Source organism: Astyanax mexicanus, chromosome 14 (assembly GCF_023375975.1).
Source record: "Astyanax mexicanus isolate ESR-SI-001 chromosome 14, AstMex3_surface, whole genome shotgun sequence".
Taxonomy (NCBI): Eukaryota; Metazoa; Chordata; class Actinopteri; order Characiformes; family Acestrorhamphidae; genus Astyanax; species Astyanax mexicanus.
In genome coordinates this window covers 17,878,396-17,895,458 of record NC_064421.1, presented here as the reverse complement: position 1 = coordinate 17,895,458, position 17,063 = coordinate 17,878,396, and the positions used below count along the sequence as shown (strand labels likewise).

Sequence of the window (17,063 nt, the reverse complement as noted above, 5' to 3'; positions counted from 1 at the left end):
TTTTCTCATGTTCTTATTTGTGGAGTAGTATACTGTCTGCGTGGCTCCATCTAGTGGTGTAAAGTATCATGTACAATACTTATAAATTGCTTGCATGCACGTAATGCACATTTTATGTGATATATAGGCTTAGTGTTTACCTATCCTCCTTAAGACTATGTGTCTCAAAAATCCATATGCAAAAAATATAATTTAGATTATTATTTGTCCAGTTCTATATGAACAAATCTAAATTATGGTGGCAGTGTTCTTTAAATATTTGTTTATTTGAATTTGTCAGAAAATATAATGCACATTGTAATATACATGAGAATTGTATTTTAATTTAGGAGACTGAGATGACTTTCTGGTGAGGATCACTAAAGTGACATTGTCTGCTACACAAAAGAAGTTGGACTGCTGCCCTGCTAGCTGTTTAAATAGTACCAGGCTCCACCACAGGCTTATTTATGGCTACACTCCAGAGCATCTACACACTAATCATGCCTTAATTTTGATTTATTTTTTCATCCAGAATGACAGCAGGTAGACTGTGCTATTGTAGATGTATGATAAATAACAGGCGTTCATTCTGGGACGGTCTTGGTCATCTTTTGTCTGTCTTGGACAAGAACGAACTCCTCAATGGTGTAATTAGAGAGAACCCTGGAGACTGAGGTGTGATCAAGCCCCTGGAGTGCTAGTAGACCATAGTTCCAGTAGGGATGAGTCTGTTCTCACAGATGCTCCTTATTCATTTATATAGGGTCAGAAATTAAGATGACAGTATGAGAGCAGCCTATAGATCACCAACAACATGCGCTCTAGTTGAATAACGTGTAGAAATAGATTTTCTAATTTTATAGACTCAAAAGAGTGTTACATTCTGCTACTATTTACCACTATAACTGTAACCTGTATTCACACAGCTTTATTTAAAAAGTGGCATAGAAAAATAAATCATCACTTATAAACATGGCTTTTAAGGAAAAAAAGGAACTCTAATAAGTCCTGAAGGTAAAAGTCATATTTTGACGTATAACGCTGAACTGGAATCAGTGAGCTGCAACCACGCACATCCGGGTCACTCCTTTACGTTGCAGTTCTGACTGCTGGGGGCGTTGGATTATTTTCCACCCGTTTTCAGGCAGGCCCGCCTCCACAGCTAAGCGATTGGCTAAGAGTACATACTTAATATACGTGCAATAAGTGCTAACGCCCCTCCTGAGCGAATTATTAAATACATTAACCTTTATGTTTGAATACGTTTATTCAAATACTAAAAATTAAACAAAAACGGTATTCTATGAAAGTGTTTTTGCACTGACCAAGGTTAAGTACTAAATATGGTGCAGTTTATTTGCAAATTATGGATTTAGTTTCCAAATATTTTCAAATTATTGTTCTTAAGACACTTTGTTACAGATTCTGCATATTAGAATAAGTCAGTATTATTAAATAATAGTTCCTAAGTTACTCTTCGATTATTATTATTATTATTATTGTTGTTGTTGTTGTTGTTGTTGTTATTTTTGTTGTTGTTGTTGTTGCAGTTTGATCCACCTCTAAAAAAGAGGTACAAACAGAGAATTAAAGAAACAAAAGTACACTTGGAGCTCACTGGTACACGGAGTGCAGCAAAACAACAGAACAAGAGACAAAAAGCTGTTTTGTAATCACTTTGATTGCTTTCAGTGATTATTGTATATTATTGATTATTGTGATTATTGCATTGTATTAAATATTTCAGAAAATGAATAAAATTAGGTTTAGAGAGAGATGAATGATTTTTTTTAGTGTTTTTAACAATCACATTGAAAAACAGAAACAAAAAGTGAACAGCAACACACAAAATTAAAAAAAGAAAGTGCCCCAAATATTCTTCCACAATCATCTCAACACATAAAAAACATGATGATTTTTTAAATTCATTGTAATGTTTTAAAACCTTTAAAGCATACATTTTTTATTATTTTTTTTTTTATTGACTTGTTTAAACACTGAATTGTTTTCAAAAATATTTAAGGTCAGAGATTATAAGATATAAATAATGTGAGTTTTAACAGTGAGTGTAACGTAATGTATGTAATAAATAAAAAAATGAGATGATTTTTATCCGAACCAGTGAACTGTTCCTGAGTGTAGACTAGTGACCAATCCGAGCGCAGGGGGCGGGGTTTTGTCCGAAAACGAGTGTGGACAGAAATAACAGCGCGTGCTGGCGGAGCGAAGGGAGGGACTTGTACAGCAGGAATCCGCCTGGATCGGCCGTGTCAGTGCGACGCTACGGGTGGAAAACGACCGATATTTGCTAACGATTTTGTAGCCCGTGCGTTGCAGTATGTTAACTTTGGGCTTGGCGGAAGGCTTAATAACAGCGCCTGACATGTGAGACACAGGCGCGGGGAAGCGAACGGAAGGAGAGCTGGCCGCCTTCTTCCTCTCCCTGGTTCTCTGTTTGGCGATTTGCTCGGTGGATGAATCCTGTCGGGAGGAAGCATGAAGAAGTTTAATATCAGAAAGGTGCTGGATGGCTTGACTGCGGTTTCCTCCTCCTCCTCGTCCGCCTCGCCTCAGACGGGGAACAAGGAGAACGACATTATTCAGGAGACTCTGCAGTCGGAGCATTTCCAGCTCTGCAAGGTGGGCTCGGCGGGGATGTTGTTTTGTGGTTGTGTGTTTTGTTTGTGTTTTATGTGAGCTTCCTGCTGGATAAATCTGCTCTGCTCTGCTCTGCTTTGCTTTGCTGGCTAATGTCAGTCTCCCTTTCGGTCTCGCTTGCTAGCTGCCTGTTAGCTAGCCAGCCGTACAGCAGCTTCCGCCAACACCGAGCTGTTATTCTCTGTATATTATCCACGTAGCTCACCTGACTAATAGACCCTTGCCTGTCAGTGAAGTTAAGCATGGCCTGTGTCATAAATTCATTTTAAGTTGCCTAGCTATTAACCAGCCCCTCACCAGATCATAACACTAGTTACCGGTGTCGTTTACGGGATAAATCTGGTGCTGTTGGTGTTATTTTGATACTGAGATGCATGAGCCTCTGGACGGTCTGTATCATTGTATAGCTAGCAAGCTTAACTATCCTATTCAGCTATAAGAACACCATTGGAAAAGGCACAAAACAGTTTGAACGCTGTTGACAGTTAACTAACCTACAGACATGATACTGATTTAGCTAACTAGTTTAGTCAAGCAGGTTATAGCCAACTACAGCAGGCTGTGTGGCTGAACAGATTAGCTAGTTAGCTTAGCTTAGCTAGGTTCGCTTGTTATAATAATCAGCTGAGGAACAGCGAGTCCAGAGGCTGCTGTCATGTGACAGCAGGTAGCATTAGCTAGTTAGCTTAGCTAACCTAGCCAGCTAATATTGCTAACTAGATAGCTTAGTCATTAAAATTGCCACGTTATCGTCAGTCTACAGCTCTAAAAAGAAATAAGAGACCACTTAAAAATGATTAGTTTCTTTGATTTTACCAAATTTAAAACCTCTGGAATATAATCAAGAGGAAGATGGATGGTCACAGCCATCAAACCAAGCTGAACTGCTTGAATCTTTACACCAGGAGGGGCATAAAGTTTCCAAAAGCAGAGTGTAAGACTGGTGGAGGAGAACATGCCAAGATGCATGAAAACTGTGATTAAAAACCAGGTTTCTTTCACTAAATATGTCATGGACTCTTAACTTCATGAGTATGAACTTGTTTTTTGTTTTTTGTTTTTGTTTTTTTTGCATTATTTGAGGTTTGAATGCTCTGCATCTTTTCTGTTATTTCAGCCATTCCTCATTTTCTGAAAATAAATGCTCTAAATGACAATATTTTTGTTTGGAATTTATAGAATAAAAATATAGAATATAGAATAAAAAGTTAATTTTACTCAAACATATACCTATAAATAGCAAAATCAGAGAAACTGATTCAGAAACTGAAGTGGTCTCTTCATTTTTCCAGAGCTGTATCTCTCTGTCAACTTTTAAAAAAATAAGTCAGGGCCTGCATGTTGGTTGCACATTGGTTGTCAACACTGATTTGTTAGAGCCATCTTACCTAACTAGCTAGCTGTTATTTTCCTAACATCAACCATTCATGACTGTAATGTCAGTGACAGGAAGGTTGGCTAGCTATTTAATGTAATTTTTTCAGTGTTTTCTTAATTAAACAGCCATTCAGCTAGCCAGGGTATTGTATTTAGGGGCCCATATCATGAAAAATGGCTCCAGTATGTTATCTAGTAAATTAAGTTTAAGCCAAAAGAGCCCACAGTGGCACATGTATCACAGACCTATTAAAATATGTGAGTTCATTACAGCACTCTGTCCTTTACTTAACTCATGAAATCCCTCAGTGACATACACTGAACATCCTGAGAGCATCACAGGAACAGTGTGTGAATGTGTGTTTATCTTCCCTTATTTAACTACAGTATGTAGGTGTGCTGGATTAGTTCTGAAGATAACAAACTAATCTAGTTTATTCAAGTGTATTTTTGTTTTTGCAGGTCTATTCCCAACATTTTAACAATTCACATGCTTTAATTAAATGTTTATGCTCTACATAACAAGTTCTGATCTGATTTCTAAAACAAAATGTTAAAATACAAGTTATGAAGTTTGTTGGTGTGTCATTTGTTACATTAAATATTTACAGTTGTGTGGCCGCAACAAGAAATAAACATAAGAGCTGCCCACTGAATTGATCTGATTCAATTTTGAATTTGCTTTCTAATGTTCAGAAGTGGATCGGTAGGATTGTCCATACAACCCATACAGTATATCTTCACCGTGTATCTTAAGCTCTAATACAGCAGACAACAGACACCTATTCTGACCCACATCACACTGGGATTGATGTGGAAAGGACATGCCACCTTCTCATCCCTAAAAGAGCAAAGCAAATAATGGTATCTCAGACTCTGACTGCTGATGGTGAGCAGCATGATCTGGAGTCAGAGTTAAAAAGGTGTTATAACAAAAAACACCTCTTCTGGGATAAATAGGTGTAAAGATTTATTTAGACAGTTTTTAATACACATACATTAAGAGTACATGAAAACATAAGATGTGTGGCTTTAACAGTTAAAATGAGCACTTGTTGTATTTGATGACTTTCTTGTTTGTGAGCAACAATCTCTCTTGCTATAGCGGTAGTTGTTGGTTGGAGACATTCTGTTTGGAGAATTTAGGTAGTAGAACTGTGAAATCATCCTGACAGTGCATGATTTAGCACAGACAGACAGATTCTCACCCGTAATTCTTGGTGACAGTTTGGTGACACTTTTTATTTGTATCTTTGTAATGAATTAATGTCTCCTCCACAAAGCTACATGCCACTTATCTACCTATATGTATAATATATATTTGTTCATTAAAAGATCCCTTTCTGGTGATGAAATATGGACACATGATTTAATGCAACTTCCATTGTATTTTACAGACAGTCCGACATGGTTTCCCTTACCAACCATCCGCCATGGCGTTTGACCCTGTGCAAAAAATACTGGCCATTGGGACGCAGAGTGGAGCCCTAAGACTGTATCCTTTCTCTGCACTGCGAAGCAGGTTGTATACACTGTGTGTCAATTTACAAATTACCAGGAGTTCCCATTTCAAAGGGGAGTGAAGGTATGTGCGTGATGTTTGGTTTAGATTGTTGAACAGTTGAAAGTCTAAATTTAATTTTATTTTTTTTAAATGTTGTATTTCCAAAACAGCAAAATTGTCTTTATTTCGCAGACTGGCTAGACTGGTTTGACTCTGCAGAACTCTTTAAAAAAAAAATAAGCCCCCAAGTTCTAAACCACTTAAATTTCTAAAATCCCAGTTAAACAAGTGTGATAGAGAGTGTGTAGAATAAGTTCCACCCCTTCCCTTTTCACTTTGCTTTTTACTTAACAGTGACCGTGGTATCCTTTGAGGTCCGAAAAAAGCAAGATGTTTAAAGCAGTGTGAATTCTGTCGTTTTATACTATTTAAAAGCATTCAGTTTATTTGACACTATATTAATACAGTAATATATAGTATAAAACATATTCTGTACACTTTTTAACGGTTCTTCATATTTGAACATCATTTACCAAATTAAATGACTTAGTGAGGCAGTTAGCTTAATATATAAATATAACTATATAATATAATTACGTTCTTTTTATGAGTATTCTGGGGGTTCATCCATGATTAGGGAGATCATTAAAGCTCGACATTCTCCTTCTCTCTCGTGTCTTGTCAGTTGCATTTGGCATTTTTGGAGTGTGGTTTCAGTGGCATGTTTCTTCGCAGCTGACTGCAAATTCCTGGAAGAGTTGCTCTCATTAATGATATCTGTGCTGTGGCATGAGCAGCTCTGTTGCCATATGCTGCAGAGCCGGCCTCATCATCGCTTCTGCTTGCTCTCTGCCAGAACGCCACCTCACACGTGCTGCAATCATCACTGGTCCTGCTGGGCGCGTCTGCTAGACCATGTGATCTCCTAGGATCTCATATCTATGTGTGTTTAAAGTCAAAAGGCTTTGTCACTTTTATTTCGGTCCAGAGACAGGTCACGTGGCTGATGGGTACTGTTAAATACTAAGATTTTATTTTTGGAATTTAAGACTCTTGTCCTTGTTTAAGCATTGTTGGTGCTATTAGTGGATAATTGCTGCTTCACATTTCTTAAAGGAAATCTGAAACCTTTGCTGTGTGGATGTGGCGGTTGTACTTTTGGGATTGCAGAGGCCACCCCCTGCTTGACCTGCCTCAGTGCCAGTGCTGTATGTTTAGGAGTGATGCGTTTAGAAGCACAGCCATTGCCTGGATGTGCTAATGTGCTCAGCGGTGCTGATGGACTTGCTGTCATTCAGCCGATTGGTCCATTTATCAAAGACCGGCTGTATCGATTTGCCTCGTTCCTCTCAGCATTGGGAACCGCAGCCACCGCCCAATTGACATACTGTAAACGGAACTAGACACTTATTAGCAATTAAAACACAATCAAACATAAGATGTTTATGATTCTGTCTTTTGCTGTGGCCTTGACTATGTAAATCTTAGGAAAAAACTAATGATGTCCTGTTTGTTGTTTAGAGGATTTCTGGCAGTCTTGTGCTTCTAAAGATCAATACTAACTTGTTAAACAGATTAAGACCTATGACAGATTCCAGTGTTTAGGAATATATTCACAACAATTCTTAATGTTCCTCTTATTTTTTCTTTGATAGAACTGATCAAATATTGGGATTTGACTTGTGTTTAAAACGTAAAAATAAGTTTATTCAAAAAGTAGAAGTTTGTGGTTCATCAATAGTATGGAAAGAAAGTAAAATCCCATATTTTTGTTGCATCACAATGTTAACAATGTTAACATGTATTTAAAGGCTCAGTAAAGCTCTGAAGTGACTAATATTTAACTTGACGTTCAGTGATCAGATGATGTTTTAATGTGTGCTTGATCTAGTGATCAAACACATGCAACTCATGCAATGTAGCACCACAGACCACGTTGGTTTACCAAATGAGGAAGCGTTTATGAAGTGAGGAAGCGCCTCTCTTTCATCAAGTCTGCAACCTCTTTGTGTTCTTGCTTAAGAGTGCAGCAGTCTGTATGAGCATTATCACACTTGTAGTTGCTTTGCTCTGTTCTGAATCATTTGACAAGTTTAAAAACTTGGGAGTGTTTTTCCATTGGTTTGGTTTGTTTTCAGAGAAAAAAATCTATGGTTATTGGAAAAACGTGTCTGGGACAGGAGCAAGGAAGTAAATACAGGAAGAAGGTCCTCTGTTCTGCACTAGTGCATATTTCTCTGCAGTTGAGAATGGGAAGTGCACCTGATAGTTGGGTTAGATTGGGGTCAGATCTCTCTGTTTCGCAACAAATCAACCACTCCCAACGAGTTTGTTTGGGACCATACTAAGAACACCTTCTCTCAAAGATCTTGGTTTGGTTGTTTTGGTCTGCATTCAACACTTCGGTATTCTTTTCACTCCTGCCCAAACAAATAAAAAATCAAAAAGCAGAAATAGTCTTAATTGGACTCAATAGTAAAGGTGAGAAAATGTCCTGAAAAAGAAATTTTCTGTATCATCCAGTGTCATGAGAGGGTTAATGTCCGTGTGATCTTTTCATATCGGAACATTCCACAGTTTTGGAATTTGGCCTAAACCCACAGGGTCTAAATGGTGGGCTAATTCTCCTACTTCCCTTGTTTTCACAGGCACTGTGACATTTATAAACTACTTTTGATAGCTGTGCTTGAACAAAATTCACATGTTTGAGTAATTAAACACTATTTAAACAGAATCATCTCTAGATGTGATTATTAGCATACTTACAAATGATTATTTTAACAAGAAGTTTGATGTGCTAATTCAGAAGAAAAACCTGTAATGTTGTGTTCTTCTTTTTTACTAAAAAGGAATTCATAAGCTGATATCTCTTGGTAAAAATGAGAGGTGTGATGATGATATCTTTCTTGGTTACAGAGAGCAGTCTTTGCTGCACCTTTTCACTGATATGTACACGCTTTCTGTTGTCATCTCTTCTCCCAGTAAGACGTTTGCTACGTTTGCTCTGTAGTTAGATTAATATCAGCCATTTGAGACTCAACCTGAGTTTGTTTAAGGCGTCTAGGGCCTGTTTGATTACACTGTTGTTAATCTTGTTTGAGCAGATCCTCACTCCACTCCATCACTGAGAACAGCAGTAATGGGCCTGTGTGGACAGGGCCAGCGTGAGCAAGCACCACCTTCTCACTCAGTAGCTTTTTCACCACCCTGCTTGTCAGTCATTGGTGTTTGGGTGTGTGATAGCTTGCTTCCTTTTTTTTCTTTTATTACACAAATAGTTAGCTGTCCCTCTTTGCAGTTGTGTTCCCATCCGAATATATGCAGGTTGTTTGCAGTTATGACATTTGGGCAGGAAAAAATCCATCCACTACAGTTATGTGAAATTTGAATGACGTAATTCACTGTGATTTATAAGCATCCTTAAAGCAATCAAAATATTTTTATAGAAATTTGCAAACTTGTATATGTATATCACTGGGAAGGACCTTTTAAAAAGGTCTGTAATTTTAATTGGGTCTGTTTTGTAAATAACAGTAACTGGTTTTATAGAAATCAAGTACGGTTTTGTATAAAATACCAACAATGTTACAAAATTATTACATGCTACATGTGAAGTCAGCCACCGATTCTTTTCAAGCTGGGGCTGAAGTAGCATTGCCAAGAAGACAGCACGCTTGGAGGAAAGCGCAGCGACTTGGTTCCGGCTTACAGATGCCCTGTGCTGCGGACATCACCCTTTAGTGATATGGGAAGAGAGTGCCATCTACCCACCCGGAGGAAGCAGGGCTTATTTTGCTCCCTCTAAATACCGGCAGCTTGATGGCGAAGCTGCGTGAGTGGGGGTTCAAACTTGCAACCTCCCACTCATAGTGGCAACGATTTAGACCGCTGGACCACTCTGCGCCCCTAAATCTTTTTTTGTGTAAAATGTCAGTAGTTAGGAATTTGCTGAGTTCTTACTTTGTCTACCAAGCTTTGCTATGGACACTATGGTTTCTAATCACCTTTCATCAACACATATGGTAGCTAAATAGGGCTTTGCTAAATTGGCTCATGGTGGGATTGAGTGAGTGTGCATGTGCATATGTTACGTAGTGACTGACTGGTGCCTTTCCAGGACTGTTCCTTTGTGTTGCCTAACTGTTCTGGGTAGGCTCCTTTTCGGATGGGTGGATGATTTGTTTGTTACATTAGAAAACAAATACCACAATAATGTTCATAAAATTAGTAGTTTGAATTCCTTAGGCTTGCTAGATGCCTTTTACTATTTTTTTTCCAACACATTGTCCAAAACAAAGGCGATAAATGTCAGTTTCTTAATTATATTCATCATATTAGACTATAAATCTTGTTATACTCGTATTAATAAAAAAATTGTAAGCACTTCTTTTCTTTAAAAGAGTAAAGCAACTCTGTGGATAAAGGTACAAGAACAACTACTTATTCATCGTTTCATTGTTTCTAAGTAAGGATATGAAAACAGAATGTGTCCTGCTTTTGCTGAGGTATCTGTCTCTATTGTTGATGAAAGGCTTTTGATTACATTTTTGAGAGTTACTGTGAGGATTAACAACAAAAACATTAGTCCGGTCAGGATGTTGGATGATAATCACCTCATCTCATTTTGAACTCCCCAACTCCTCACAAAAAATTTGGTTGGAGTGCTACACAGTTCCACTACTCCACAGCTCAGTGCGTACCTGGAATATGTCATAGAAGGCATCACCATCCAGAGTGGAGAGTGCAGTGGATGTTTAGAACTGTCTGTGGGACAAATCACATCTACATTTATTTGGCATGACATTGTGGTATTGGTGCACTTATTTGGAAGCACCACTTAGTATTCAAAGCCTGTGAAATGCTGTTCTGTCCAGCCCTAATTTTGTGATTCGTTATATCCCTAGTGGTAATGCTAATTAAGTTTTATATAATGAGACGAAGGTTGCATCAGTAGTATGATATAATTTTCTGTGAAATTGTGTGGGAGTTTATGCTGTGCAACAGTGTGTGTCTGACAGCTTCTTTACCACCTCAAAGCCCCTCACACTTCCTCAGTGTTTTTTACTGAAACATGCCAGCATTTTTCTGTGAATTCAGATCAGGCCAGACAGATGAGGTCAGACAGGTCAGGCTGTCTTTTTCTTTATCTTTGAATGCATGTTTTTACCTTTCTCTTTTCCTCTCCATCTCTCTTTTGATGCTCTCTCTGTCAGTGTCCTCCTCTTCTCTCTGTTTTGTCTGTCTAGAGCTGGTTCTCTTACCTTGTTGACAGCACTCAGTTAGCGAGAACAGATGGCAGCAGTGGCGGTGAACGTTGACAGCCGAGTCTTTTATACCAGCGCTGCTCATGTGCACTTGAGGTCCGCTTTATTAGTGTGCTGTATATGACAGCACCCTTATCAGATTGCAAGGTTGTTTGTTTTTTACCGGAAGCTTCTGCTGTTTAACATGAGTCATTATTGTAGCAGCGTCATGTGATGGCTATATGATAAGTAGGCTTATGCTGTGAGCACAGAAATGGAATGAGAGGGAGATTGTACTTACTGGACAAACTGGGTATTGAGTGGAGAAGACTGCTTTGCTTCTAGTAGTTTGTGCTCTAGTGCAAACTCAATGAAGGCAGTCTGAGATGCTTGTCTACACAGATTCTGGTTTAAAGGGCTTGTTTGTTTTTGCTACAATAAGTGGACTGAGATACCTGTACCCTGACCAAATAAAGATCACTACTTCCAAACGAGATCTGGAGTAGTTCATATAATATATTTTTTAATCTAAAAGTATTTTTACAGACATGCAAACTACACAAGGATGTGCCCATATAGCCAGATATAATTAAATGCACGTTAAATTACACTTTTGATACTTCAAACTTGGCAAGGATGCCCCCAAGTGGTTTAAAATTCAGTTCCTCAACTTAATAATCTCAATTAATGATAAAATTCAGGAGGATTTTTCCATTTAGTACATAGTGTTGGGCAGTGATCTTTCAAATACTGGCACTCCCACTTGTCACTTTACAAACATGCAAACAAGAGAAGCCTGTGTTTGTGCCCCCCCATGTCTGTGCGTCACTAAGCCCCATCCCCAGCACATTTTTTTAAAAGGTTGTGATCTGCTGATATCGAAAGGTAGCTATACTGTTAAAAGTGTATGATGACTGCACATATTAATCATATTACATTTAACAATGACCCCTAAAAAGTCCTAAAAAGCCTAATTTTTTTGTTTAATATAAGACAAGCCAATTCTATTAACTTTACTCAAGTTGATGAACACACACACACACACACACACACTAAAGAGTTCACTCAGAAGACACACACTGGCTGCGGTGAATGTTAAGTTCCCTTTCTCAAGGGCCCAAGAATAGCAGCTTGACAATCTCAGGTTTTGAACCTACAACCCTGTCATCAGTAGCCCGGTGGTCAAATTATTATTTTGGCAAAACCTGCAATTCATAGCAGGAAAGACACTAAGAGGTGAATTTATGGGTTAATTATTTGTAAATTATTTGCTGTTCTACAGTTATTTTTTATTGTTTGAAAATATTAAAACGACCTGTGTATCTGTAGTTCGGGTTGGATAACTGCAGTCAGATTTGAAGTGTGATCTGTGTCAGTGCTGAACTGTGCTGGTCACTCTACAGTGGTCTCTTGTGTGATTTCAGTAGCAGTGCTGTACAGCAGGGTGCTTGTGGTCAGGGCCTGACCCTGCTGACTGACACTGGGCTCTGGTCTAGGCAGAGCTGCAGAGAGAAAGAGAAAGGGAAAGAGAGAGAGAGAAAGGGAGGAGAGCTGAAGCCTGTCCTCTGCCACTCCGCCTGATGCATGGAGTTATGAATAAATAATGCAGTCACGGTCCACTGCTCTTTATTTATAATGGCCCACTGTTATTTATTTAGTCCAAAGTGCCAAGCATGGTGAAGCTAAGCCCTACTGTGTAAAAGAAGTGTGCCCGTTCCTTCTCCAGATCATCTGAAGGAAGGAGATACAGTAGGGGGAGGAGGAAGGAGGCTCTTATTCATCCGCCTGCTAGATATTGTTGCATAAATTTAATCAAGATGAATTCTCATCTACTGGGACGTGACGTATTACCAAAACCAAATGCAAGGATCCTAATATGAAATATTAAGCTGTCATGGAAGACATGAACATCAATTTGCTGTTCTCAGTATCTTTCTTTCTCATGCTCTTCTAGGTTCTGAAGTGTTTGACTGCCTAATCAGCAAAGCAATTTTTTTTTACGAGTGAATGTGATTCCTGTGCTGATTGTTATTTTGATCTGTTTAACAAAGACGCTTTTATATAATGTGTCTTCCTTCAGCTCATATTACATATGTATGGAGTATGGAGCTGTTATATATAGCAAATATATAGTGGTCTAAAGAACATCACTCCTAGGGTGATGTCCACAGCACAGGGTTCTGATGTATCAGAACCGAGCCGTTGCGTTTTCCTCCGAGCGTGCTGGCTGCTCGGCAATGCAGCATCAGCAGCAGCTCGAAAAAAAGCAGTGGCTGGCTTTACATGTATCAGAGAAAGCATGTCTTAGTCTTCACCCTCCTGCTGTGTTGGGGCATTACTAAAGTTTTAAATAATTAATGTCTCTGCCACATAAGAGTTCTTAACAGGTTTCTGAAAGAATCAAATGTCAATCTACTGAGATTCTTTGTGGCATCTTCTATATGTAAAGATGTACAATCTCCATTATCCCATTTTGAAAATCTCATTAAAACAGTAAGTTTGATTAATCAAATTAATTTGATTAACCTCTCAGCTCTAACTTCTGGCGGGACCATTTGAAGAATATCCACACGTCCCGCCAGAACAACTCCGTTTGCACTGCTGCAGTATCACTGTAGTCAGGTTTGCTGTAGTAAGAAACTTTTGACACTTTTGGAAACATTACTTAACATCCAAGCCAATGTATGTGGGCAGTGACTGTTACACCATTTGGAATGTACATGTTCATTTTTGTATGTAACTGGTTGTGTTTCTCTGTGTTTGTGTGTATTCCACCATGTCAGTGTCACTACAGAAGAACAGGGTGAAAGAAGGGTTATAAAGTATGCAGAGAAACTGTTTGACTACAATCTGTACTTATAGAACTACAAAGCGGTCAGTGGAGCTGATAAAATGAAAATATAAGTAGAGTTGGTCATAATATTCTGTTGGTAAATTCTGAAGTAGATGGTGAACTGGTTACATTCAACATAAGCATGCGTAGACCTGCTAAGGAGCAAGAACACTGAGCGCCTCCTCTTCCTTTTAGGATTAAAGAGCCTAACCACACACATTTTGAGAGTTGCTGACATTTCCTGTTTATGGTATGAACAATTTCAGGCCTGATTCCATCTAATGAGCACGGTTCCTGGTTTCCTTAACTAACAATGTCTGTTGATCACTTTCATTTTGCCTTGCCTTTTTGATAAACAATGGAATATGTTGGAAAACATATTTTTCAAAACATTAGTTTTGTGAGGGGTTTATCCTAATGTTGGGTTGTGCTTTACTGAAAGAAGATTATTTAGCAGGACACAGTCAGTTATTTTATGAGTGGAGGAAAAGGAGGTTCCAAACATGTGAAATATCTGCCATTCCTTTTGTTTATTTCATTAATGTTTTTTTCCATTTTCAGAACACTTTTATTTTTAATATATATTTTAATATCTCTCTGTACATTGCAGTGCTATTTGTCTCTTTTTAAACAGGTCAATCATGAAATTATGACCACCTCTTGTTTTTACACACACTGAACAAAAAACTCCACTGATCGGATATTACACTTTGTAGCTCTATAAATACAGACTGTTTTCATTTGGTTTCTCTGGATATTTTATTATGCTCCTCTTACATTGGTCAGAACCCTACAGGCACTGCTGTGCTTAATCCACTTGCACAACACACCCTAACATACCACCACCAGGTCAGTGTTACTGCGGTGCTAAGAATGACCCACAACCCAAATAATACCTGCTCTGTGGTGGTCCTGGCCGTTGAAGGGGAAACTGGATAAAAGTAGGAAAATGAAGTATGCTGAGAAATAGATAAAGGATTATAGTCTGTAATTTTCAAACTATAAAGTGCTCCTATATTATCAGTTGTCATCATGTTAAGGTTGATTGGTGTATTGTCTCTTTTTTTGCATTATTATTAAGTGAACTGCATGTGTTCTCGGTTGTGTGTTCTATGGTTCTAAAGCATCCTAGTAAGCAAGAAAGGTGCAGTACACATAATGATGATCCGTAAAATATATTTACAGCCAGTCCGTGTCCTAGTATTCAAAACACACTCAATTTGGTTTACACACAAGTCTGTGTTTGCACAACTATGCCCCACTGTATTCTGTCTATTTTCCTTTTTCCTCAGATTCCTTTAGTCCGTGGGCAGTGCATGTTGACTGCTGTCTGTGTTCATATTCATTAGAATGTGAATGGCAGTTTGACTGTAGAGTGGCAGTGTTTGAGTGCATTTCTAGTGCAGTGTTCCAGAGGGGTGCTGCACACACTGACATGGCTTAAGTCCGTGCAGAGGGGCTCAGTGTAATCCTTTTAGCGAAGTCAATGAGCGATATCCTCGTTAATGTTATTCATGGCCCCGTGGGGCCAGGCTCCCCCTAGTGCTAGTACTGGACCTGTGGGGATTGTATTTGTCAGCAAATAATCCACATGAAATCACAAGTCAATTAAGTATAATTATATACTTATGTTATGTTCGAAATGTAGAAATAATTGCATAGTAAATGTCCTTTCAACATTCCACTGAGTTAACCTTGACTTTGGCAGCTTTGGCCGAGCAGGAGTGGAGTGCTACTGCCAGCATGAGTCCGGCTCGGCCGTCATCCAGCTGCAGTTTCTCATCAATGAGGTGAGTCTTCTGAGCACTGCTGTTTTTTATCAGCTTTATCTAGTTCAGGACCAGATCATTAGATTACAGTTACCTTAAAAGCTTTATGTTAGAGCTAAGCAATGATTAAAATCTGGTATTTAGAACCTTTTAATCGATGTAGTCTTACCCATTACTGTTATTTGATTGTCTGCTTTTTTTCCATTAATTGGACCTAAAAATATAGTCCAGTGGCCTACATCTTGTACATACTGTAAAATTGCTATCCAACAAAACATTGCAGATTTCTTACAGATTTTTTTATTTCAAAATAAATGTCAACTCATTAGTTGGCTTTCACAGTCAATTTTAAATATTAAAGTGACAGTCCATAAGTTTTAGGGATTTAGAGATCTCTCTGGGGAGGGTGTGTAATTGCACTGAGCCTGTGGAAAAAGTACTTTTAAAACATGCATTGTGGTGTGATCTCCTTTAACAGTGAATGCATTTCGTGATTTTTAATGAGGAGTCCGTTACACTCTCTTTAGGCTTGCCAGCTATTTCCAGTTCTAGCTCTGCATTTCCTTGGTTTAACAAGGCATGAATGAGCACTCAAACACTGAGCTTTCCATACTGATATCTCTGTTTTCACAGTAGTTCTTGTATCAGCGTCAGTAGGGATACGATCGTTGTTAAGGTAGTCAGCAAAAGCTGTTATTGGCAGAAAAAAACAGACCTGATTTTGGAGTAAATAATTATAAATATTCCATTTATTACATAATTTTGTCCCCTTCCCACTGAGGAATACCACTGCTTTACCACTACGGTTATCATATATCAACACCTATTTTACCAATTTCCATTCTGCATTTCCCCTATGCAGAGTCATTAATTTATATATTGTGTCTCATATGGTTTTGGGGGGGTGGCAAGCAAACCTAATAGAACACAAAATAAAAAAATAAATAAAATAAAAAAAAACATAAAACTTCATAAATGTTTTTTTTTTATAATCTTTGTGGTATTGAAAATGGAAAAGGCCGTAAACTTTAAGAAATGCTCAATTATGCAAAATAAATAAATATAGGGTTGTACCATGAAACTGCCAAAATCTTTAAATCTTACAGTGGAAAAAAATGTTTGTTTATACAGTTAACCGTTTAAAATGCTATGTAAAATGCTGTGTATACTAGTTTTAATGAAGGCAAAATTAATTAACTAATCCTGCAATGAGGTCATATTGTCAATCATTTACACACACAAAATTTCATTTTTTTGTATTTTCTGATAATATCTTTTTAGTTTATGTATTTTCGAATCTTTAAAAGATGTCTTCAGTTTTTTAATGTTCAACTTTCTTTGTCAGAACAACATTTCAGCAGTAATTCTAGTATAATCATAAAGACTGACCTGAAATTATAATGTCCTGTATGTGTTCTCTTCTTCAATAAATGTCTGATCTGATCCACAGGGGGCACTAGTGAGTGTGTTAGCTGATGACAGCGTACACTTATGGAATTTGAGACAAAAGATTCCCGCTGTTCTACACTCTCTTAAATTCAGTAGAGAGAGGTAAGAATACGCAATTTGACATCAGTTCACACTATTTTTAAAGCGTTGCATTGGATTTAAAAATAGGCTTTAGTGGTGTTAGTTATGGTTCAGCATAAAATTATGGTTCAGTTTAAAATGAACTGTTGAATCATTGGTTATCTGAA

The 17,063-nt window shown here is 38.0% G+C and overlaps 1 protein-coding gene across 10 annotated transcripts in view; it reads left to right on the top strand.

The window, feature by feature from the left end:
- The first annotated feature begins 2,197 nt into the window (after positions 1–2,197).
- Positions 2,198–17,063, top strand: part of stxbp5b (syntaxin binding protein 5b (tomosyn)) — a 38,355-nt gene continuing 23,489 nt past the window's right edge. For 8 of the 10 annotated variants that reach the window (XM_015606530.3, XM_007251969.4, XM_007251968.4 and 5 more), the window contains exons 1-4: positions 2,198–2,622; positions 5,415–5,512; positions 15,306–15,387; positions 16,817–16,917. In XM_015606530.3, coding sequence (XP_015462016.3) covers positions 2,479–2,622; positions 5,415–5,512; positions 15,306–15,387; positions 16,817–16,917 — 425 coding nt within the window. In that variant the 5' untranslated portion in view covers positions 2,198–2,478. The remainder of the gene's footprint in view (positions 2,623–5,414; positions 5,513–15,305; positions 15,388–16,816; positions 16,918–17,063) is intronic. The other 2 variants (XM_007251970.4, XM_015606531.3) reach the window with 1 other exon arrangement.